This window comes from Anarhichas minor, unplaced genomic scaffold (assembly GCF_050575085.1).
Source record: "Anarhichas minor isolate MPS153535 unplaced genomic scaffold, ASM5057508v1 ptg000073l, whole genome shotgun sequence".
Classification (NCBI taxonomy): Eukaryota; Metazoa; Chordata; class Actinopteri; order Perciformes; family Anarhichadidae; genus Anarhichas; species Anarhichas minor.
Window position 1 is genome coordinate 1,941,282 of NW_027466519.1, and position 25,963 is coordinate 1,967,244.

Genomic DNA, 25,963 nt, shown 5'->3' on the forward strand with positions numbered 1-25,963 from the left:
GGGATAAAAAGCTGGAAATGTGGTTATGACGATATGGCACTGCTTTGTTTGTTACTCTAAATCAGAGGTCTTCAACAGGGGGTCCCTACTCACTGTACCTGTTTAAAATGAAAACATGAATATATGAACCTGTGTATTATTTGAATAGCTTAGTATTGAATGCACAATAAAGAGGTGTGTTTATACATGGCACTAGGCCCATTTAATATAAAACACAATTTTATACAATATATATAGTCGGGGGTCCCTGCTCCATCTCTCTGTCAGTTTGGGGGTCCTTGGCCTGAAAAACGTTGAAGACCCCTGCTCTAAATGGTTTAACTTTTTTATTTTCTTAAAATGCACACAGTTTACTGGAGTGAGTTAATTCCAGTGTCTGCATACTTTCTTTTTGTGGCTCTTCATGTCCACAGTATATAGGCTACAACAGCCTTAATACAACACGTTTAGAGTAGTAGAAAGAGTTTAGTTTGATCCGCAGAGCTCCTGCGTCAACCAGTGCAAACGTGGCACATATAACCTGTCGGGATTCATTCCTCATGACATACAAGAGAAAGATGCAAGGCTGGGGCGGAGCCATACATTGTACGCTCCGGGGACACACACACACACACACGCATCTAAATATGCACAAAAGACAAAACAGAGTAATACACCAAAACGCACGCTGACCTGCAGCAGGAAGATGGAGTGAATGAGGCAGAGCAGTTGCAGCAGTGCGCCGACGGTGATCAGGATGGTTCCATTTTCCAAATTGGAGCTGTACAGCAGGAACAGATGACCTGACGCGAGGCTGCCCACCAGACCCGCTGTCCCATACAGCAGCTCCACTGTCATGATCACCTGCTCGGGACATGGGCACACGTTACTTCTTTTAAAAGGTTGACCTCATGATCAGACTTATTACAGGATTAAAACCATTCGTTTGTGATAAGGTTGTTGTTTTTGTGTTGTTTTTCCTGCTATTCCTGGTTAGGTTAAAGCATTTGCAAATAATTTACACGCATTAAGGGCTATGACTGATGATTAAGCGTTAAGTCTTTTACTTTTTGTCACATTGTCCAGACTATTACCTCAAATGCAGATTTGCAATGAACAAATAGGCCTAGGCAATTACTTTGTTGGTTAATGATACATATACATAAGCTTCCTGTGAGTAGGCCTACTTATTGTTGTGAGGCTGGGGAACCGTGTCTGACAGTACTGACCTTGGACCGGTCAGTTGCCGTGGAGGAGAGCGCAGCCAGCGTCATCACGCCGGGCCAGTAGGCGCCGAAGCCACCGGACAGACCGAATAAGACCGCCCCGCCGAACATCACCCCCAGCGGGAGCCGGAAGATGACCACCAGGAGCAGGGTGAGACTCGACAGCACGTACCCGCACAGCGGCACCGCGATGGGGACTCTCCTCCAGCCGCGGTCGCCTAACCTGGCCAGCAGCAGCGCAGGTAAGATCGGAACCAGATGGAGGATGAGGTTGTAGGTCATGTAGAAGTCCGATATGGCTCTCTGCTGGCTGTCCTCCCTGGAGAGGTGGGCGTCCGGGTAGGTGGCGTTAACGCAGCGGTCTTTGGCCACCATCTGCAGGGCGGTGGTGAAGAGAGAGCTGCCCAGCTGCTCCAGCACGACCGCGGGCTCTATGCGCCGGAGCACCGCGAAGGCAGTTTGGCACAGGTTCGGCGTGACCATGGTGATACTTTGAATAACAGCCTCTTCTAAGACTTCCTTGTTAAACTTAAATCATCCTGATGTAGTGAAGACGCGCTACACTCGGTGTCCCTCAGAGTCAGTGAGTATAGTGTTTGGAATTAAAGCACCGAGGGAGAAATAAAAACGCTCACGCCCACACTTCCTCCTCTTTACGCGCTGACAAAACGGGCGTGATGGTACGTAATAGAGTGTGAGCAATTTCGGAAAGCACCCATGTGCTCAACCAGGGAGTCACATATGCATTTCAGAGTTAATCCAAAACAGCACTTCCCTCTTTTATTTCGATGAAGACACTCATTTCGTTTTTTCTGTGTTTAAAGAGAAAATAAAATAATCGCAACAGTCGTTATTGCCACGGGACTCTTGTGTTCAGGTATGCAGAAAACTGGCGGCTGGCCAATAGAAGGCGCTAGTGCCCCGCCACACAAATATGATGTCCTGAAGTGTTATTTACTGCTTTTTTTCATGTTGGAATAAATGTTAAATATTTAACTGCAAAGTATTAATGCGTGTTTGATACCTTAGTTTTTTTTTTTGGCATTAAATCATTCTGGGATGTTTGCTGAAATTGATTGGATGTGGCACAGCCACATACATTTTCCACCAGCCGGCAGAAAAGCATGTCAGGACACAATGAAAATCAGGCAATTCACAGGTAATGTATCTAAGACCGCAACTAATGTCCTTATTTACTTTTTATTTCAATTTAAATTACTTTTTTCAAATAATAATTTGGTTGTTTAGTGTGTAAAAATGTGAAACCATGGTTAAAAGCATGGCCATCACATGTTCCCGGAGCCCATCTTGCTTGTTTTGACCAACAACCAGCAATCCAAAAGGATTCAGTTGACAGTGATATAAAACACCAAACAAACTGCTAAATCATCACATTTGAGAAGCTGGAACCAGAAAGTATTAAGATTTTGGTCAATAAATGACAGCGTACATTTAGTTATATCATACTTGGAAAAATTGGTGACAGTCTTGACAGTATATATATATATATATATATATAGTTTTTAGTTAATTGGCTGAAAATGCAAAGACCACGACTGTGGCTTTTAGAACAGGAATGAACCAGTCAGAAATGTACAGGTTTTGTTTTTAATGAGAAAATATCCATAATATGTATCGTAGGTGTATAACCGTGAGCCTTACATGTGCTATAAAATAACAAAGCAGAGTATGAGCATACAAGTGGTTAACATAGGAACAGGTTATACTGTATAATAGGATTGCTTTATCACACACACACACACACACACACACACACACACACACACACACACACACACACACACACACACACACACACACACACACGCACCCACACAGACAGACAGTGTGAGTCCCACACTGAAGCTCAGGTGCTTCTGCAGGCCAGAACAAGCAACCAGCATTTAAAAATGATAAATAAATCATCTCATTCAAACAACGAAAGCATAATAATCATAATAATAATAAGAAATCACACAATTAGAACTCCTCTGCGTGTGCATGATGTCATAACCATTTCAAAAGCGTTCTAGTGTATCTAATGTTGGATTGTGTCCTTTGAAGGTAAAATGAGGACAGTGTGTGTACACAATAATACAGTTTTACATTGTGTCGCAGCAGCTACAGTAAACTAGGGATGAAGCTGTTGTCGCTTGAAACTCAAATCGTGCTGTGAATAAAGCTTAAGATACAGGAGGAGCTCAGCTGGCATCCAGAATAGGCCACTGTAAAAAATATCATCCGGCACTAAAGGATCTGTGTCCGTCATTCATCTTGAAAAATGTCAGTTCAAGCTCCTCTAAAATCGAACAACTCTCACGCGGTATTGCATCAAAATAGCATTTTGTTTGTCCTTTAACTCGCGCGGTAAATTAATCTCATATCAGCATCGGCTCTACCTCTGTTGCCACTGTGATGAAGATACACTATCTGCTGCACCACAATAACATCTCATTAAATGGGACAGTAGTCCTTTAAATACTTTTTTTTTTCCTTTTTTCATTTTATATACAATATTATGTGTCGAAATAAAACAAGAACGAGGAGGATTCTCTGGAACCATTGTGGGTTTGTTTTGTTTCAGGGGGAAATGGACACATCACGCACTTCTGGTTGCTGGCACTACGTTTCCTCAGAGAACATATTAAAATAGATAATTAAATAGAGTCAGGTAAGTTGCACTCGGGATGGGGCCGTCACAATAAATAAATTAGAGTCATTATTGCCAAGGGTTAGCATGTGTCCCGCACCTCTTTATCTTTTGTGCAAGTTTACCTCGGGTTGAATTATTTAGATTTCATTCAGTGTGTTCGTGAGCGAACCGAAAGGTCAGTTCCTGGGGGGGGGGAAGGACACTTGAACAGGACATGCTAACAGATGCGGTGATCAAAACTGTGACCGGCGGTTCACAAGGGAAAAATAAATCTCAAAGGCTTCAATAAACAAGCTAACAGAGACTGGAGAGTTCAGTCATCTTTGCTACTTTTCAGTTAAAGTGGTTCAAAAGTTCTGTTTTTCTACAGCCATGTTGGCACATTTCTATTAATTACTCATTTAAAAACATTTCAACGTGTTCACCGTTTTTTTTTATTTGGAAGCTGAACGCTGCTTTGTACACCGGGACATTCCGCAGCATCACCACACTCATAGAGGCCTGTGTGTTGCAGTTATTCTTTGCTCATCAAACAAAACAGGAAATCACATCGTTCTGCAAAATCAAAGCTCACGATATATTCAGTAAAAAAAAAAACTAAAAAGAAACTGACAACCCCCAAATCTCCCCCTGTTCTGTCATTACCATACACAATGAACACACCTGTTTATCAGCCTTTCTACTGATGGTCTATTGCCTTCTTCTTGCTGCTCGTTGTGTGCTTGTTTCAGGGGGGGAAAGGAGTGTCATGCACACAACCAGTACTTGTTAAATAGACTCAAAAGCACAAGCGGACGGTTCTCTAAGTAACGACATTCTGTTTTGGTATAACAACATTTTTTTTAATAAAAAAAGCTTTTTCAATATGTTTCATCAAACTTTATCCTCAGCTAGCAAAGTATAGTAGATGCGTGGCATGTTGCCCGACTGGAATCTCAACATACATGTTCATATATATCAAATACACAGTCCTACCGCAGTATAATACATGAAACGACTGCTTACATCAGAAATCACAGGTCAACGAAGCGACGCAGCCAGCGAATGTAAAATAAGTGATTTGTAGAATATAAAAACCCCCGACGCAGCCCTTTTAATTAATACACACGCTGACTGAAGTGACGCGAACATGACCCGCAGTTAGCTTCCCTCATCCCTGTCTGTCCGTCACTTACTAGACACAAAGTCACTGAAGAATATTTTTTCAATGACAGGCTTTCTATCTAATGTGGTTGTGTAATTTTCTCTAAAGTCTACAGAAACTGTAGCAAGACGGAATAGGAGAAGATAAAATACATCGTACGTATCGTGCATCCCACGATTACTGACGGTCTAAGGCAAAGTTGAACCTTGATGCTAGTTTTCAAATATTTCCTCGCTAGCATTCGACAGTTCAAGGACCCTCGAGTCGGCACTTACGATTTAATATAGATGCTTAAAAGGATTGCGAGAGATCCCACCAACGCGTCGTATGTGCGTTCGATCCGTACTGTGGTGTACTGCGGCACTGCGAGATGCAGAAGATCAACCTTCACGGGCTCTGAAAGTGATGCTTCAGGTCCCATCCCGGCCTTCCTGCAGCATCACTGAATCCAGGTAAAACAAAATAATCTGACATTACAGAAATTAGGCCTTGCTTTTTCTCCTTTCGTCAGACGTTTCGTGAGAGTCACAATGCACACACTTGCGTTGTCTTTCCGCACATTTTGAAGACGATTGGGGTTATTACTGCCAAGCACCCGTTGCCAAAACCATCATCAAGTCTCAATATAATCTTTAGATCTCAGCCCATATTTAAATAAAAAAAGATTACAGGCAAATGAAAATGCTATGAATATTTAAGTCATTCAGCGTCTACCAACTAGTAAAAACCTTTAAAACCAAATACACCTCTGATCAGTTTAACCAACATAGAACCCTTTCAAAGTGTCTCTGTCGTAACTGACCTTTCTCCAAACTCACCTCAACACCTCAAATGTCTCTCACATGCTCGGCCATTTTAACATACTGTCGGCCTTCAATCGTCAGGTCCAAAACACCACAACTTGATGCATCTCTTCGGTTAGTCCCATTGGTCGAGCCAGCGGGTCATGTGATCATCAGAATACTATTAGTAAAATAAATACTGTTGCCTTTCCCTATCCTCGCTGCATTTTTCCTTCAGTCCCATCATCCTCTTCTTCCTCCACCTTTCCACTCAGTCCCTTAACCGTCTCTGAGAGGAGCCGTTTACTCCTCCTCCTCCTCCTCCTCTTCCTCCTCCTCTTCTTCCTCCCCCGCTCCTTCCTCGTTGGCGTAGATACCGGCTTCCCACTTCCGTGCCATGTCACTTTTCCTCCTGGTGACGCGAGTCGCCTCCAGAACCTGTCAATTACAACAACAACAAAGAAATAGTTAGCATGAGCCAACTGATCACTATTAAACACCCCATGCTTTTTACCAGCCTCAAGGGATATAACGGCAACACAACCACAAAAACAAAACACACCACAGTGACTTTAATATGGCATGCATTGTGTGCCAACAACTGAGGGAGCGCTTGGTTAAACCATCCTGCAGTAAAGGAGTCCTTGAGTTGTATCCATCCAAAAAAAAAAAACACAGCAAGATGAAGCGCACCTGCAGTATTTAACAATAAAAACAAAAAGTAATTTTACTCCATTTCTGGGAAAGTTTCATGCTTCAACACGAGATTTCTTTCCATTTTTTTAAATGCGTCCCTCTCACACACTCATGCCAAGACACACACACACACACACACACACACACAGTTACAAACACATGAGCACATCTTCACACGCAGGAGAGATGTCTTTGTGAGCAGGAGTCCAGGGGGAAGGTGAAGTGCATTGTGGGTAGAAAATGATGGATTTTCAAATCCCTGAGCACTACTTAAGCTCTTACTTGAGTAGAAGTGTTGATGCTCGCAATTTATATATGACCTACAGTCGATGACGATCACAACATAGACATCCACCGCATTTAACATCTTAGGAAAGCAGGTTTTTTAACAGTTGTGTTCTTTGAATTAAGCTTGCTGTGTGTTTAGAAGAAAATATATTATATTTGTTAACTTCTTCTAAGTTTACGATTTGTTTCATGTGTTGTAGACAGAGGACAAATGTGCATGGGGGGGGGTTGGGGGAGGACAAGCACGTGCAGCACCAACACCACAGAGCAGAACAGTAATGCAGTGAGACCACAAGCAGACCTGGGATCAGATATAAAACAAAATTTGGTTTCCTTTACAGAATCCTTCCTGTCTAGCATTTCTAAATAAATAATACATCCCCATTCTGTTTTTCTTGACCACTTTCATATCCGTGAGTCTGATTGAAGTGAAATACTTTGTGTTTCTTGTTGTAGACTCATCTACAATGTTGAATAAGACTAAAGATAACCCTCACAGTTTATTCTAATGGTAGGAACCAGGGTATGTTTTTTTAAAGTTTTCAATTTCGTCTGTCCCAGGTCTGTCGGTACAGGCAGTTCATGGAGTGAACGGGTTTTAGGTGAGACAGGTACCTCAGTGGTTACCTCGTTAACCAGCAACAAACGGGCATACTGACCGACCAGCAGGAGAGAAGCAACAGTACAAATAGTCAAAAACATGTGATGTCATCATGAATAGACAACAACAAGATCACAACAATATTCCTGCTGCATGTTCAAGATAAATTCTGTTATATATCTTAAAAAATATATAAATGACCAGTAAGCAATGTGACGTTGTTGCCCTGAGATGTATCTCTTCTTGTGTTCAAAGTGTTTGCTGCTCATGAAGAAAGTCAAACTGTTGTCTGGGACATGTTCTGGTTATGTAACATTTTTTCCATCAAGTGATTCTTTGAAGACTTTCATTTTCACGGTTTAGTCTGCCGAAATCCAATACTTCTTCTCAAGAGAGGCCTAATTCTTAATAATGACACACCGCCAGACGTAAAAAAAAAAGATGGAGACAGGACAGAAACCCCCCCACCGGACGTGACTCACTTTCAATTTCATTCCCAGTATTAGGCCGGGAAATTCCCTTTGATGTAATACAGTGTTAGCTCTTGCCAAAAGGTCAGGGGGATGGAAGCATTCATCCGTGTACCATGTAGTTTCTCCAGGTTCAAATACTCACACTGTTGTCCTCTATTTTCTCCCTCCTCTTCACTTTGTGTGTTTCATAGTCCTCCATAAGCGTCTGCATGAAGTTCTTGGGTCGTCCTCCAGAGTCCTCGCTGCCGGCGTCAGACAGGGCTCCCTCTGAGGGTGAGGGTGAGACAGGCGGCACAGGTCGAACCTTCTCGATCTTCCCTGCACATCGCAGAAAAACATGGAGTTAGGCCGGTTTGTTCAATCAACATGATCACACCAAGCAACGGCTTTGTACAACAGAAAATAATTGAGTTTTTATTTTGTTCTAGTACAACAACAACAACAACAACCTCATACATAGTCTCTCCAGGGACCAATGACTAACACCCTAGCGAGGCGATACAGCAGTGACTAACCTGGTGCTGTCCTCGCTGTCAGTGTGAGTCTAGCTGGCAGGCTGTTGCTCTTCATCTTATCTGCTGGGGAAATCTTGGTTTGCCGCATCCCCGTCCTCGCGGGGCCCAGGCTGTTGGAGGAGTTCCTGGGGCGGACAATCACAACGGGCTTCTCCTCCCTCTGTTTCTTCAGCTCCTCCTCCCTCTGCTGAGCTGCTCGGATCTCCTCTTCGATCATGGACAAAGTCCGCTGCTTCTTGGAGCGCAGGCGGAACGGGCCGCTGGCCGCCTCCGCCTCGGGGCCTCGCGCCGCCGCCGCCGTGCTACGCAGTTCCGCCGCCTCCGAGTATTTGCTGAAGTAGCTGAACTCCGGTTTCTCCGCGCTCGGGGGAGAAGGGGGGCGGTAGACCGGGGTCGGCCTGGGAACCGGAGCCGCTGATGAGGAAGAGGCAGGCGCCTGAGCTGGAGGCGGCGCCGAGGAGGCGAGCGCTCTGGCGTAAGAGGACTGGATTTTGATCCGGGGGCCTCCGTTTTTGGGCCTCTGTGGTGGCGAGACGGGCTGAGAAGGAGGCGGAGACGGCGTCTGGAGTTGTGGTTGCTGGGCTGGACTGGAGGGCTGCTGCTGCTGCTGCAGAGCGTGTTGCGATTCGGAAGGCTTCTCTTGGGATAAGACCCTTACTTCTGGCCGCCTGTCTGGCTGAGGGGACAGGTTGGATGGAGCGGGACTGGTGGACACGGGTGATTGGAGACTGGGAGCTCCGCCAGAAGACACAGGGGAGGAAGAAACTGGCACTGGGCTACTGGTTGAAGTCGAGGATGGAGATACAGGGGTGCTCAGCTGGGAAGAATTCAACTCAGACGGCTGCCACTCCTCTCCATCCTGAGCTGCCAGGGCATTTTGGATGGCATTTTGGACAAGTACCCCTGCGTGGTACTCCAGCACGTCTTCCGTTGGACTGCCGCTGGTCCGCCCATTGACTGGCGTGGTGGGCTGGGGGGTGGGCGGTGACACCGGGGTAAGTGGCAACGGAGTAGGCGGTAGCGAGGCCCCGCTGTCAGAAATGCTATCCAAGCTGAACACCGTCGTGTCCTGAGAACGGAGAGATAACTCGTCTAATCCCGAGTCAGACTCCTCTGGGTGAAAACCTGGATAGAAATGGCTCCTCGTCTCCTCGTCGTCAGGCAGGATTGTCATTACAGCTCGCGCACAGGTAAATTCCTCTGCAACTTCTTCGGCAGACCAGGTCACGTGACCCTCCCCGGTTTCTGCAACGATGTCACTGCTCCACTGGCTGCCCCTGGTTGTGGATTTCGAAAAGGGTTTGGCAGAATACATGTGAGGAGCGACGTCGCGCTTGGTCGCCTCCCCTTGCAGAAACTGCCTTCTGGCAGACGAGAAGTTGATCTGCTCCTCCGAAATGTCCTCCTTCCTGTTGAGCTCTGGGTCAAAGGTCACCATTGTGGGAGGACCTGAGACCTGGGGCTGCAAACAGAGATGGGGAGGACAGAAAACAAAGGTGAGACAGAAATATAACAACAACAAGGTTGGCCCTCAAATCGAATCAATCATCAACATGAAGTACATCGCTAGTCCTATGTGTGTGTGTGTGTGTGTGTTACCTGTGTGTATGTATAAGTGTGAGTCTCTTTCTGCTGTTTCCTCTCCTGGTATTTCTTGAGGGACTCAAGCTGATCTACATCCAGCTGGTCTTCCAAAGGAACCTTGAATGAATTAATGAATCAACCGAATAAACAATCAGTTTGTCTGGAAGTCAATACACAAAGCAAAGATTAAAGGGGAGGCCTACCTCTTGCGGGGGGTTCCACCAGCGCCGGGCGATCCCGGGGTTTTTCTTCACTGCCTGGTCTTTGATCAGCTCCTGACGCTCACGCTCCAGCTCCTGAACCTGAGAAAGGTTAAAAAGCAGTCCCAATTATTTCCCATTAGCATAAGCTTTTAATTACATGTAGGCTGGCAAAGACATGTATGCATATCTTGATCGGTGGATCATAAACAGTGTGACTCGACTGAAAATGATCTTGTTTTCCAGGGGACTTAGAGTTCAGTGGTTGACTTAAAACAGTTTCCACTGGTCATCACTCTTTACTTATCTTTGTTGAATATTTGAACTAGAACTAACCATTTTTGGGTCACTGCTCACAAGTGCTTGTGTTACTCAGTGTTAACTTGCGACACTATTTCCGTTTAAAAATTCCTTCCCTTTGAGCTAAAAGGCTAATTTCTTGATTTGACACTTTTGATTCACAATAACATTACCGCTGTGTTCTTTTTTGCTACTGTGTGTCTGAATACTGTGTCTGTTACAGCTGATCCACAATCTAACAGCCGTTTACCTCCCCTGAGGGTCGCCTCCTCGTCACCCTGACCTGCTGCTCCTCTCCTGGGGTGAAGAGTTTCGCCGGCCGCCTCTCCTCCTGAAACGCTCTCAGCTCGAACTTGGCCCTCCCCGACTCCTCGCCCTGCACATGGCCGTTGGTCCTCACAGCAGAGTCCTCCTGGTGGAGGAACGTGGTTTGTTTCAGCCCCTCCACAACAATCGATTGGTGATTGACAGGAGAGGAGGCGGACACGCAGACGGAAGGAGAGTTCCCATCGATGCCGATTGGTTTGCTGTGCTCTGACGGAGAAGAGTTTCCGTTGGTGGGTGTTTCTGAGGCGGCTTCTAAGACCTGGTCCAAGTAGCGGATCTCCTGTGGACACGGCAGATAATGAAATTACTGTTGTGTACAACTGTTGTACGATAATATTCATGAAACTCCTCCTACTATTATATTATGAGGAACGATGCAGATGAGCTGATTACTGGACATTACATTAACTATCCCCGTAGACTGTGACATAACCAGCACAATTTACACTCACACCAAAACAAATTGGCACAGTTCCATTTGAGCTGGGTCTTGCTCAGAAAAGCTGCATACCTGCACCACCTCGCTGTCAGGAGTCTCTGACATCACTGCATTGTGAGTTCGGTTGCTGGGGCTGCTGAGGCAGCCATGTTGGATCTGCTGGCTCTCCAGTTCCATGTTTGCAGGCCTGTCAGTGATAACGCTGACCGATTCCTGGAAGCTGACGCTCTTCAAGGCCCGCTCTCTCGGTATTGTGTCACTGACATCCTCGGCTGCCCGCCACAGTTTCTGTGTCGACAAAACAAACGAAGGCCGCAAGGTTCAGAGACACCGTGCACACTGTATGACCACTTTAATAAGAGCAACGTTTGCTCAAAGTAGGAATTAAAAGATAACCCGTTTTACTTTTCCCAGAGCTCTTCCTCATCTCCAATAGAATATATAACACACCTCATACAGACACCCGTCACACACACAAGTCTGTCCGTCTGCATTGCAGTAGCAGTGTGTTGCAGCAGCAGGAGTGTGTTCTGACTGGATCCCACCACTAGAGGGCACCAACTCAAATTCTGCTGCTTTAGGTCAGAGCAGACCAATCTTCCATCGTACTGAAAACGATTCTTTGTTCAAAGAACTTCACAGTTCTGTGCATGAATCAGTGAGCTGAATACCTGCATATGTATAGTTTGGTTGGAGGTATCTTGAGCTTCTATAACTGCAGGTGGGAATTAATACATTTTATGTTACTCTTCACATTGTGTCATTAAAAACTGTTTTAATCTCTTGTTATCGAAGGATCTATGTCCGATGGTATCACTTGACACTTTAACGTAATACTTATTCTGCATTAAGTTTGTCCGAAGTGCATCACCGGCAAGGGAGTAGTCACTCCGGGTTCTACAGCTTTAAGGATATTTCCATTTTAACAGCGTCATATTTGCTCCGTTACGCACATTCACTCCCTGGATCTTCCCCACCTCAGCTGTTCACAGGGCAGCGTCACTGCTGTGCTGTTGGATTAGGTGCCTGACTCAAGGCCTAATCATTTGGAGTTGTTATGAGGAAGGAAAACCAAAATCCCCCGGCTGAATTTGTCACACAGCCTGTAGAAACGGATTGTGTGCTAGATGCTAGATGACAAAATAAGTTGTCCAAATGTAATAAAATGTCCCTCCAAATGAAATTAAACTTTCCATAATATAATGAACTAACACACGTAAGTTCATAACAAGCGGAACACTTTTATCCAGTGATGTAAGTATAATATTGAGGAATAACAGTTAACACAGATGGACACACGGGCATTCTGGGAATCGAACCTGTGACCTTTTCTGTTTTGGTGAACCATCCGACCGACACATTCCACATCCACATTAATGAGGACCACTTCAGTGAATTGGTCCACTGTTCAGTTGAAGCACACACAGCCATAAGGAGGAAGTGTTTGCTTTGTACTAACTCTCAGACTACCTGACCGCCATTTAATGATATTGGTGGACATTTCTACTGACTCTCTACATGACGCGTTTACTGCAGGAATCAGTGGCAGATTTTGCTCAGACTTAACATGAAGAGGGCGATATAGCCTTAAAGCTGGATCATCTTTCTATTCTCTCCCTTTCAATTTATTGGTCCTCATCCTCTCTTCTGCTGCATCCCCTCAGCTGCTCTTTTCTGTCCTCTCTTGCTTCCTCGGTCCTCTCTGGGATTGTTCGAGTGAAGTCACATGGTGGATTATAAAAAAAAAAGCCCCGTCTTGTCTATAGTGAAGGAACCCTCTACTCTCCATTGTTTCTTCAGTCCTCCCCCCCCCCCCCCCCCCCCGCCCTCCTATCCTCATGTCTCCTGTTATATACCAGTCAGAATAAACACAATCTCTAAAAGGAACACCTTGCACATTTCCAAGTACATTGAATGCAACTCAACATCTATTTTGCTGCTTTGCATCGAAAGGGAAAGATAGAAAAAACACACGACTGACACGTAATCTCTGTGACTGAGAGTCTACAGCCATGCTATCAGTTCTGTGAAGCTGTATTTAGCTGAATGTTATCGGCATGTGACATGCTCACAATGGCAATGCTATATTGAGGATCCTAAGTGAGCGTAATGTCTGCCAAGATAACATCTTAGCTTTGTGTGTTAGCGTGCTAACATTTGCTAATTAGTACTAAACGCAAAGTACAGCTGAGGCTGATGGGAATGTCACTAGTTTGCATATTTTGTAAACCAAAGCAAAGATACAAATTACATTTTTGACGTTATGATGGCGCTAAACCAAAAGTTGAAGGTCTAGTGCGTACTGTAGGATTTGAAGGCATTTAGCGGTGAGATTGCAACCATCTATAACTTCTCCTGTGTGCCAAGCGTGAAGGAGAACTAAGATGGCAGATGCGAAAACGCCAAATCGCAAAAGGCCCCATCTAGAGCCAGTGTTTGTTCTGGGCTACTGTAAAAACACGTAGATGGAGAACGGCTCATTCTAAGGTAACAAAAACACGAATGAAAATATACATATTAATATTATATTCCATTTATATTGCAATAGATCGTCCTACTACACTGTTCCTTTAAGAGATTACAATTCACACTGAAGGGGACATGAACATGTGAAAATATACAAACTTTATAACCCTTTATGATGTGAAAGCATCAATAGAATTTCTCATTTGGACAAATAATCGTACTGTTAGCAGCAAGTTACTTTATCAACTTTAACTTCAGCAACGGTAATTCTTTGTTCAACCACACTATCTATGATTGACACTGAACAATATTACAGACTTGTTTAAACTACGCTAATCTTTTCCCCTTTCATCTCCAGGTTCTTTGTTTTCTTCACACTCTCCCACACTCAAATAATTTTTCACCCAGTTAATGATATCAGCGACCATGTGAGGACCAGATGTCACTTCTGTTTACACACTCACACAGACGAGGTCTTCTGTCTTCTTACATTTGACCCATTGTATACTGCATGTGCGCGTGTGTGCAGGAATGTAAGTGTGTGTGTGTGTAGGAGTGTGTGTCCAGCAGGCAGGACAGTACAGAGAGGGAGGATATCCCTTTACTGCCTCAGGAAAAACAGTACTATAGTACAGGAATGTCTCATATGCAATGCTATCCTGCTACACACCAACACACAATATAAGGAGTGTGTGTGTGTGTGTGTGTGTGGCTGTAGTTGTGCAGCAGCGCATGACGGTGCGAGCGTGGTCTTTCAAGTGTGTGTTTTTGTATCAGAGGTGTGTATTTCACGTGTGTTCTGGTTCTCCTTGAGGTGAACTGACATTCCAGGCATAACTAGCTGTCCTCAAGGCTCGGACTCAAATACTTGTGATGAGGGACATTGTACGCCCGGCCAGGAGCAAAGTGTGTGTGTGTGTGTGTGTGTGTGTGTGTGTGTGCGAAAAGAGTGCGGAGAAAAAAATCATGTAACTTAAGCGAAAAAGCTAAAATTCTGAGCGGTTTGTTTCAACATCTGAACTGACTCTTGGACCAGGAGTTACTTTTCCATTAGCATGTAAATGCACATACATGTATCGATGTAACAGTCACATGAATTTGAAAATAGTGTAAATAGTCCCACCGCCCTCACCGCCGTGATGTACCAGCTGTGTTGTTGTTTCGGCTTATTCCAAAAAAAGGATGGAAAGTTCAGGAAAATCCTACAAAGCGAAGACATTTTCACCAGTCTTGCATAATGAACAGATCTAGTTTAGGGTTAGAGATTTCAATTAGTATGAAGTTTGGGTGACAAGCCAAGGTCAGATTTTAGGGTTAGGTTTGGGGTTAAGATAAAGATATTGTATTATGGCTTAGATTAGTCTCAGGTAACTGGGAGTCTGGAGGTTAATATTATAAGGGGTGTGAATCAAGTAATTCAATGGAAAGTCAAATAAAGTGACACAAACATGAGTCTATCTGAGTCAGACTTTACTGTCTCAGTGCTGTCTCATTCTCCGCCCGTCGCCATTCCCATCACATCTGGAAACGCTTACTCTCTGACTTTGATGCACAAAAATCACAAACGCACACACATAAACATACACACACTAACAACATACACATTCGGCTGCGTGCCTGAGAGGCTGTGTGTGGGGGGGGGGGTTACCAGATTATGAAAACCCTAATACTCCCCAACGGGAAGTAAACACACAACCTTGACGTCTCTCACCCAAAACTAAACATTTACCATGTCTAATATAGCGACATATGCTTCTTTTTAGCACACACTGGACTGAGCACATGGCAAATGTCAAAAAAAAAAGAAAAGAAATGAAAGCCTGATGATGTGCGTCCTCCAACACACACGCTCACCCACTGAGCTGCTGTGTAACAGCTCCGTTTCCTGGCTAAATACGATCCTGTGTGGTAACTGGAGCCTGCTGCTGGTTTAGCATGGCGTTCTCAGGTCCAACCAGCCTGGATTGTGAACCCAGGCCAAACAGCGCTATCTGGTTCTTACTCCTGATGTCAGCCTCCGCTTAAGACAGTTTGGAAGGTGTTGAACTAGAGAGTGGTGGTACGTCATCGACAAGCTAAACGTGGTTACATTGACACAGAGTGTGTGGGGGGGGGGGGGGGGGGGAGAAAACTGGCAGTTGCTATTCCTATACTTCCTAATCTTTTCCTTCACGGTAGTTCCTGTCGGGCGCCTGCAGCTAACATTTCACGTGATGTCAGTTTGCGAAATAAAGTTGGTGTTCTCATCGGACGATACAGAAGTTCCAGCAGAACAAAACTGCTGTAGAAAAAGTGAACTAGGGTGAGTACTCACCTGCTGCTCTTATAAGTAGTCGATTTCAGTTATATCTGTAAATCCATGGAGTGCTTGTTAAGAGCAAGCTTCCTTCCGTTTTATATTTCTATCAATAAGTTCTACCGTCCGTGTGTGTGACTTCTTTTAAACAAGCTTTATCTGTTTTCCTACGTAGCTCCGTTCACTTGAGTCCAGCCTTGGTCAGTCCTGCTCCAGATAGTGGGAGTGCTGGACTTTTCCCTGGCCAAGCCCTTTCCTCCTCTTCTTCTCCTCCTTTTCCTCCCCTCCCGTCTCTTTCCTCTCCTCCACAAAGCCTCTCCTTTCTCAGTAACATTCCTGCCGACTGCTCAGTAAGCTGTGATGTCATGGGCTAAACGTGTGTGTGTGTGTTTCTCCAGATGCCCTCAACCCACAAAGACCCCTTCTGTGCAGGCCCTCGTAAAACACACACACACACACACACACACACACCAAAAACATCCACCCTGTGGCTCCCCGCTCCTCCTTTCCTGTGTAGGACCGAGTCCTCTCTTTCCCCGCTCCACACGTATGTCGCTCGCCCACTTTCCCTTTAACCTGCAGCTCCTTTCAAACTGTGAGGAGACGGAGTCGAAGAGGCCGGCAGCGAGGCGATGATGAAGAGATGATGACTGAAGGGAGGGGGGGGGAGGAAGTGATAGGAGGGAATGGTATTTTCTTCTGTCATCATCAGCATGGGACTGTTGACTCAGTCCGAGGGTTAGAGTGACGGACCAGTCGCATTCACCTTTTAATAAAAAAAGTACATGAAAGCCGCCGCCGCCTCATCCGGTTTTTAATTATTAGTGCTTCTAGTGGAGACTTGTCATGTGACAGGCTGGTCTTAACGCTGCATCAGAGGCTTTGTCATTATAGGCTACCTAAAATAACTCTTTGTCATTATTTGGCTTAAAACTACAATCACCGGTAACTTCAATGCCAAAATGAAGACGTAAACACCACTAAAAGAAGCAAATGTTGAGGCCTCAGGCTCACTCTAATGCTACTCTGTCTGCTTTGGTGTTGTGTGTGAGCGTGTACCTGACGGGTCACAGGATCAGGCCAGTGGAAACCAGAGCTGACCCGAGTCATGGTTCACTTTCTCTTCTCACAAGCACTACATGGAGACGCACTGGAAACACTTTCCTCGAATTTACAAGAGCAATTAGCATTATTGTGTCAGCGGCTGCTAAATGATGGAGGACGGCGCTGCCGAGAGAGGTACCGGTGGCACAATGCATTTCACCAATTAGTGCTGTAAAGATTACTTTTTTAAAAGCCAGATGAGCAAGTGACAAAGCAGTTTTTCTGAAGAGAATGATATATTTCCTATTCCCTAAAATTAGTCTTGTTTGAAACGACAGGGTGGTCCACTGGTCACAGAGGTTATCTTACTCTATATTTGCAAAGGAAGGCCGGCAAAAGCCAGCGTGTGCCCATTAGCAGCTGTGCGTCCTGTCAGTCTGACAATCACTAGCTGTCCCTGCTAACTGACTGGTTAACATCAGTGACAAAAAAAAGAAGAAATTAAATGTTTTCAACTAAATGGAATGAAACGCCCCGTCCCTTTTTAAGTATCCCTGTTTTACACGACACATGTAGTTCCCAGGCTAGAAATAACTCTTGAGTCGTACGATGTAGAGAAATCGGTCACAGGAAACTGGGACAGTAACCGAATTATTGCATATGCACTGGGGGGGTTCAATTCCTGGATGGGTTGTAACACACAGAGAGACTCGTGATGGTCTTTATCCCAGCGCTGGGGATTTACAGAGTGAAGAGCTATACGACTATACGGGTCCAGTAAGGGCCAAGCTGTGAAAGATGAAAAGAGACGTCGTTGAGAAGACAGAGGAAGACAGCAGGAGTATATGTGACGGTGTATTCGTGTGTCCACATGTGACTGCATGCATCTGGGTCAACACTAGTCAATAAAGCGTAGTGCCCAGAGCAGTCTTATATCATGGAGGTTGATCATGATTGATCAGAATACAAAATGAACGACACAATTAACCATCGCAGCCAGAAAGCAACCAAATGTCCGTTCACGCACGCTGTGCAGCACAAAGTCCGGCAGTGACTGCAGCGAAGGCCAACACCCTCTTAGATCCTCCGGTCTCTGACAGGCATTTTAAAAACACTCAAGTCTTGCTGGATGAAGAAGATAGTCACAGTTTATTTAAACAAGGGTGTGGTGGACACTTTAAAACAAATGATGCGGCAAAAGTGAAGGAAGCGACTGATTGGATTAAAGCCTATCACAGCTCGCAGGTTATCTAAACAGGAAACCAGGAAGCTGCGCTGACTTGTATCCATGGAAATGGCCCTCAACACAGGAAATACACCCAAAAACTTGAGGCCACCTGCACAAGAACACACACACACACACACACACACACACACACACACACACACACACACACACACACACACACACACACACACACACACACACACAGACAATCACAGACTAAAAGTTCACTGGGGTCAACATTTGTCTTAAAGACAACACCCAGATCAGCCGAGTCAACACAAAATAGGGATATTCATTTTTAAAAAGCAATGAAGCGCTGTATTTTCTCTTCAATGTGTTTGGAAGATGGGTTGATGCTTTTTAGTTTAGTTAATTTGACACATTTTAAACTGAAATATAGAAGATCTGTCTTGATCTAATGGTTAGCTGTTAGCACACGAGGGCTAAGGAGTAAATGGGTCCCACTCAAACAGTGCAGCGCCAATAAAGCAATGTCCGCCCCATGTTTAAGAAGGGCTGGTACAATGAGGGTCACACACAGACACACACACACACACACACACACACACAGTGACGGTATATTATTGCAGCACTGCAAAACCAAATAACAATGGATTTTCACCTACCCAGTGCCAGAGAGCTCGAAACAACACCCAGACTGGAATCATGTTAAGCAGCCTTTTGAGTGTTACGGAGGAATGCGCTGCATGTCTGGACTCATGGCAGCGATTTTTGAGTCCCTTCCCCAAGCCTCTCACGACACCACTCACACACCCCCTAAGACCCCCTTCACCAAAGCACAACAAAGGGCCCCGACGGGCGCTTCAGTGGGACTCTCGAAGGCTGAATACTAATGCTACGCTCCACACACACACACACACACTCACAGATGGAGGGCTCTTCTAAAACAACAAAGGTCTGTAGTCAAAGAGTGTGACCACTCTCCCAAGTACGGGACGGAGAACCAGATCAACAGTTCCGGCACAAGTGCATGCACCAACTGGAACAAAACACAGTCCGGCACTAACACTGAACAGCCATCCGTTATTAGTTACGTCCTGGACTGAGACCAAGCACCAACCGTACTGATTTATTTAACTGGAGCTCAGATCTGTGTGTGTGTGTGTGTGTGTATGTGTAACAATATTTCACACTGTGACAGTAAAACAAACCGAAACTCTGCTTGGGCTGGCTGCCCGGTGAAACGGTGCACTTATGTGACGGTTAATGCACAGTGAGCCAGCCATTGTTGCGAAATAAAGCTCCGTTAAAGAGCCTTATGCACACAGAGGTCATCTTCAGGGTTGTTTCTGGCTCAAAATGGGTCTCTGGGGGATGACTGGGCAGCACGCACAACTGTAAGTATCATCATCTCCGTACAGTAAAGGCAATGTGATACCTTATTTGACAGAAATCTGTGTATTTTCTATGTTATTTTCTATGTTATAGCGGTTGCTAACGGCCCAAAGAGCTGGACGGCCCGACTCTGGAGGGTAAAACTGAGATCCCATTAGCGCTCCAGCTTCACAGCAGAGCGTTCAGGCCCAGTCAAAACAATGCAGCTTAGCTGGCTTATCCAGCGCCGGCTGCATTTGTGAGAGTTGACCGCTGAGGGTCAAAGACGGCGTATTTGAGCTTTTGTTCTGCTTGCTCGTCATTATTGACTGCGATCAACTTCACCACGAGTAATTTACTGACTTGTGCCAGCAGGAACCCAGAAACGGCTACGGACACATGACAGGTAATTAGTTCATTTGATTAGTATCCAATCAACTAAGTGGAGCAGACAAATTAAATGAGGAGTAACATGGTCACAGAGGCCTGCAGACCGGTGATAAACTGTATTTTGAGAATCAAATGGCCTTCAATTAAAAATGGTATTTTTTTTGCATTTGCTCGTTAGTTCTGAGGGTCTCGCACTAAAACCTGACCTTAGCTAATCATTATTTTTAATGAACTTACTGTTTAGTTCTACTGCAGCTATACTGAAAATATCTCTCTCTGTCATGTTGACTGTGATCGTCCACGTAGGGTAGGAATAATACAAATAAAAATGGAACGACCAAATAACAGAACGGTTTCCTTCCCTTCCTTTCCTCAGCCTCCCTTTCTTATGTGACTCTCCTGCTGGTAGTTCAGCATGACACACTACTTGAACTAACATTCCTTTTTGTTTCATATCATATTATATCACACACACATGGAAGCAGTGAATTCAATGACCGTGACCGTTTCAATGCACCCTACAGCGACTGATGATTCCAGCAAAAACGGCACTTCTCTGGTTCATCTATTGCTCGTCTTCTTAAAACCTTAACTCCTAAAGAAGTCCGTCTCTAAAATGTAATCTCAGAACTAAAGGTTATGAGATAAAAGATGAGCCTCTATGGAATCAGACAATCAGAATCGGAGACAACAGGATGAACGTGCAGGAAATAAGCTGAGGACAGACATGAAGGAATAAATCTTCTCTAGAGGAGGGGGGGTGGGGGTGGCACATGGTTGGCTGAGTTTGAGGCTTTGGAGGATGTGGTCGTGGCTGTTTAAGTGTGTATGTGAGCCTGTGAGTGAAAGAAAACGCCACCGAGCATATAATTGTAATCCTTTCCATTGAAAGTATTTGGTCCCACAGAACTCTCGGTGCAGAGACCACACAGTGAGGCTCACCGGCCAATGGGCTGAAGGTCCAGATTCAGGAAGGTAACTTGTAAGCTTTTTTTAGAGCGAAAAGAGGCCATTAGTGTCACGCAAAATTTGAACACGGTGTATAATAAATGCAAAGTTGCTGGACTTCTTTTTTTAAGAACACATACATCACAAATGCATTTGCCTACCACGCCATCATTAACATCATCGGCCAATCACGACGCACCACCCATAAATGATGATATCATGTTGCCAACAATTAGCTCAAATCATCAGTTTAAAGCCAGTTTGAGGGTAGAGAGAGATTCGATCGGTGACTTTCATTACGACACAACACTCACTCACACTCATGTCAGCTGGCTATGTTTAGAAAGGCTTTGACGCACCTAAACCTCCCAAAAACACACCCGCGCAAGCCAGCCGCAGTAATTAGCTGACTTGTTATCCCTACATGTGGCTGACTGGACAACATCATTTACCGAACGCAGCACATTTAGATTGCACGCCTACGCTAACGCGCTTCATAATAACAGACCTAAATGGAAATAGTCGTTTTGATGAGTATTGGCACTTTCTCAAGACTCGCCTGTCTGTGGCTCTGTGTTTAGAAGCTGCGTTGGCTAGAGATGACCCAGCCCGAGCAGCCCAATAAAAGACTAGAAAGCCCATTAGCGCTGTTGTCCTAAGAGACGGAGCCTCCTCCCAGTGTTCGCTTATAGCATTAACTAGCTCACTGCTCTGCCTCTCTGTTAATCACCTGTCTATTTCCAGAAACCGGCTCATTAGCCTGCAGTATTTAGACAGCGGGAGGACGGAGGCTTCACACAGGAAGAGAACAGCCTGGTGACAGTAAACATGTCTGAGCCTGACTGTTGCAGTATTTATATAGATCGTGCTTCGTTCCCAAAGACGGTATTTGAAATACAGCAACCGCTCTTGAGTGAAAACAGAGATATATATTTGTTATTAGAAAGCAAACACGTGACCAGAGAGAGTTAGGATGACATGACCTGAAGTAAGACCTGCTGATGAGCTTTAAATTCAATGTCTCTGCTTGTTACCACTGTACAAACAAAATGTCTCTACTGACTCGCCCCCCTCCCAGTAAATTCCTAAAGTGCATATCATCAAAATGATTGCAAATCAAATAACTAACACAAAGTTGGTTCAGCTACAGGACTTAACCCTTATCACTTCACCTCTAGTTGACCTTAATTGACCTATGAGCCAGAATGGCAGCGCTAACCTTTAGCTGACCTCAGATGCTGTTACAGTCGGAGACATCTAGCACATTCCAGGAATCATGTTGTGATGAAGTGTTGCAATCTATCGTTTTTTTTTTTTTTTTCCTCTTTCTCTCCAGCTACCTAATCTTCTTCTGATGCACTTAAGGATTTCTTGTGTCGGACGAGCTTCCAGCAACGCGCAGGCAAATCCTTCAATGTATTTCGGCAAGCTGAGAGAGCAATTGTGACAGCAGCAATGACAGCATAGAGGGAATTATCATGGTTGAAAAACATCTGCAGGACTATTTTCTTTTTGTGCCTCATACCAAAACTTTTTTTTTTTGTTTTAAGGCATAGTTGAACTAGAAGTGGATAAAAATGTTGCATGGATAATTTCCCATAGACAAGATGCGAAGCAGATGGTTGAACCTCAACCACAAATTCTTTCGAACCCCCGAAGAAGTAGCGGTTGGCCGACATGACCTCACTTCCTAAAAATGCCGTGACTTTGAGGTTCCACTGCTCGGCTAGGGCTCTCACATGGACAAGATGGAATAAGAAACGATGCCACACGTACAGGTGTCGGCGCCCCCCCCCCCCTCACACACACACACACACACACACACAGTAACACCTAAAGCCCAAGTAGCATTCTGACATTCCAGTCTGAAGCTGGAATGCGGTAAAGAGACTTCTGCAGCTTTCCACCACCAAAACACATGAGGTCAACCTCCCTGCCGACTTCCCGGAACTACAGATAACGTATCTGCTTTAGTATTTCATCAAACTCTTCCTTGTTTATTGCGAAAATATGAAAGCAATGCAGCTCTCTCGTAGCATCAGCCAATTATTTTTTTTTGCAGTTTTAAAAGTTAGGAATGTTCCGTTCAAAGGCATTTTTTTCCGAATTACGTCCCGTTCCCCGTGTTCTTGCGCCGCATTTATACTTTGTGTCTTTGTTGTGAACACGGTATTCGTGCCAACAGGTGCTTTGTGCTTCGCTCTGTGTTAAATGAATGACTTCTGCTGCACGGCGCAACAACAGTCGGTGGATGTTGCAGACAATAGTGGGTGGTGGTGGGGGGGTGGGGGGGTTGTGTAAGGGTGGCCATCACATGGCCCGGGTTGCATTGTTACGTTTCCTGCATCCCTTCAGTTCTCTTCCTCTCTGGAACACAAATACCCCAAAACACTGGACAAAATGCTTTGATAGAATGAGGAATGTGACCTTGTTAGGTGCTTAATTCAAGATTTCTTTTTTTCTTTCATTGTCATTTTCAAAGTGACATGACTCTCAAAATAATATGGCGGAAAAAAAAAAAAGTGTTACCTTGTGGAAGATACACTAAACCAAATAGATTAGCTGAGCATTTTAGAGCTTTGTAGGCAGAATGAATGAGGAAGTTATCGTCCTGTGCCGGAGTCACAATGTATTCCAAACAAGCATGGGCGGGATCAATGCAGCTATGCGTCTTTCTTTGACTGACATGACTAATGATGAGTTAACTGCTCTACAGTAGCTTCTGCGCCAAGTGGCAATATAGTTGACGGGTGGACATTTCCGTCCCTCCTGATCAACAATAATAAACACGACATTAGACTGAATAATGAAGTGAAACAAGACGGCAATTCAGCTCGACTATGAGACAATACCAAAACCATCCCTAATTGGATACCCAATCGCAGCACTTGTGCCAAAGACTTACAAAGAATTATTGTGCTTTTCCTTTTCCTCGAACATAATTAATGGTTTTACTTTTGAAGAATCCAAACTTTTCACAGCATTTTAGGCACTTATGAAAAGGGCCTCTTCATCTCTTCCAATGCGCTCTTCTCTTCTAGCTGTGACGGTGATTTATTTTTGCTGCATTATCAAAGAAATGACCAGAAATAAACCTGAAGAACTCAGACACACACACACACACACACACACACACACAGACACACAGACACTACTGTGTCTCGCCATCCATTCCCATGAGAAAAACAAAAATAGAAAAGACAAAAGTGTCATTCACAGCCTAAAGAACTTATAATAAATCCCAGCTACGTCATACGTGCACAAACATTAGGAGGCTTTGTTGACAAAGCTGCATTTCAAGGCTCAGTGTTATAGCTGGCTCACATGATTTGTGACAAACAGCCACAAGTTTTCTTTCCTAGTCATGTCGTCCACTCATTGTCAGCTGATAGCACGCTCGTTACATCTGCTAACGGAGAGGCCGCGGCATACTGCGTATCCACTATGTCCTCAATCAAACCACAATCGTGTATCTGTGACGGTATAGTGTCCGTCTGAACAGCGCTGATTTAACTGTAATGTTTGGGACTTCATCCAATAACACGAGGCGGAGTATCACTCTCTTCCTGGAAGACGGCCAGCGGCGGCCCATCGACAGATCGGCCATTGAAAGGCCATCGGCCGGTTAATGTCAACAACACTTGGAGCTGTGCTAGACTGAACAGACTTCCTATAGCACCCTCCTCCACCTCCCACCCACATTCGCCTTACATCCCCCGCCCCACCTACCCCCGACACACACCCACACACACACACACACACACCTGCACTGCCCTTCATCTCTCCTTGTACTCATTGTTTCTTGTCATCACGTCGGCCTCTCTCATCCCGTACCTCATTCGCCTTTCCACCTCCTGTGTACTCGTAGCTCACCGAGCTTTAGCACCATCAACCACACATCTTTTATGTAACCTGTGATTGTGTGTGTGTGTGTGTGTGCGCGTGTGTGTGTGTGTGTGTATTCTGGGAAAAGGGAGAGGTCTGGAGGAAGAAGTCATCGTTGATAAGTGTGTTGTTCCTGTCAATGTTCCCACAGTCCGCTGTGCTGAGAGGGGTGGGGACGGAAAACGTACTTCCCCCACACACACACACACACACACACACACACACACACACACACACACACACACACACACACACACACACACACACACACACACACACACAGGGACTGCACGAACACACAGAAACCTTAAAGCTACACTGATGGTGTCAATGGGACATTCAGTATATGGCAGGTACTTCCTGTCATTGACTATCTCATCAAACGGGGAGCTGGCTGGGAGTTTTCTGTCCCCCCGGCCCAGCAGAGGTATTGGCAAACGCTCCCGTCTGAATTGGCAGTTTGCTGCTTCGCTTCGTTATTTCCAGAATCAGCTGGTAAATTCCAAATGGTGAACCAAACAAAACGGTAAACAGAACACGGACGAGGAGCGATTCTAAATAGAGCGCGGACAATAGAAACAAGTTCAACCCTCAATTTTGAACGTTACAGATCAAATCTGACCTGAACGTCATCGGTGGCTTCGCTGTGGAGCTTTTGTGCCTTGTTTTACTGATGCAGATTTGCTGAGGCTCCAAAAATTGACCCAAAAGGAGACAATCTGTCCTCCCTTTAGTGAGACACGTTGAATAAAAAGATCTGAAGCGAGGCTGCCTCCTCGCTTCTTCTTGCCAGGTGGATGTGTTTGCCCGTCTTACGGGCGCTGCTGTTTATGCAAAATAAATAAAAGCTGTCAAGTCCAAGATTAAACAGAATTGAAGTCTTCTCTAATTATTCTAAGAGACACGTCTGATTTCTGGGGCCTGCATCCCCCTCTTTGATATTGTGCCGGTCAGCTGCACTCACAGCAAAGTCAAAATCAATCAGCATGATTGGAGTTGGTGGGAAAACCGGGTCAAAGTGAGTTGGTTTGCCTATATCTGGACCATGAGTGTGCATTTTGTGAAGACAAGGATTTGATTACCTGACCTAAAATGTGTTTATTCATCAGCAAATGACTAACATTGTGCTGCAAAAATGCCTCTGATGCTCTGATCACAAATAAC

The 25,963-nt window shown here is 44.9% G+C and overlaps 2 protein-coding genes across 2 annotated transcripts in view; both read right to left on the reverse strand.

The window, feature by feature from the left end:
- slc46a2 (solute carrier family 46 member 2) overlaps positions 1-1,835 on the reverse strand; it is a 9,020-nt gene extending 7,185 nt beyond the window's left edge. The window contains exons 1-2 of the mRNA XM_076079555.1: positions 1,209-1,835; positions 673-843 (exon numbers count right to left, since the gene is read on the reverse strand). Coding sequence (XP_075935670.1) covers positions 673-843; positions 1,209-1,688 — 651 coding nt within the window. The 5' untranslated portion in view covers positions 1,689-1,835. The remainder of the gene's footprint in view (positions 1-672; positions 844-1,208) is intronic.
- Positions 1,836-4,673: 2,838 nt separating this feature from the next.
- The window catches only part of palm2akap2 (PALM2 and AKAP2 fusion), a 60,063-nt gene continuing 38,773 nt past the window's right edge, over positions 4,674-25,963 (reverse strand). Inside the window, exons 9-16 of the mRNA XM_076079450.1 lie at positions 11,280-11,495; positions 10,692-11,048; positions 10,145-10,243; positions 9,957-10,058; positions 8,358-9,819; positions 7,985-8,160; positions 7,384-7,422; positions 4,674-6,222 (exon numbers count right to left, since the gene is read on the reverse strand). Of these exons, the coding sequence (XP_075935565.1) occupies positions 6,088-6,222; positions 7,384-7,422; positions 7,985-8,160; positions 8,358-9,819; positions 9,957-10,058; positions 10,145-10,243; positions 10,692-11,048; positions 11,280-11,495 (2,586 nt within the window). The 3' untranslated portion in view covers positions 4,674-6,087. The remainder of the gene's footprint in view (positions 6,223-7,383; positions 7,423-7,984; positions 8,161-8,357; positions 9,820-9,956; positions 10,059-10,144; positions 10,244-10,691; positions 11,049-11,279; positions 11,496-25,963) is intronic.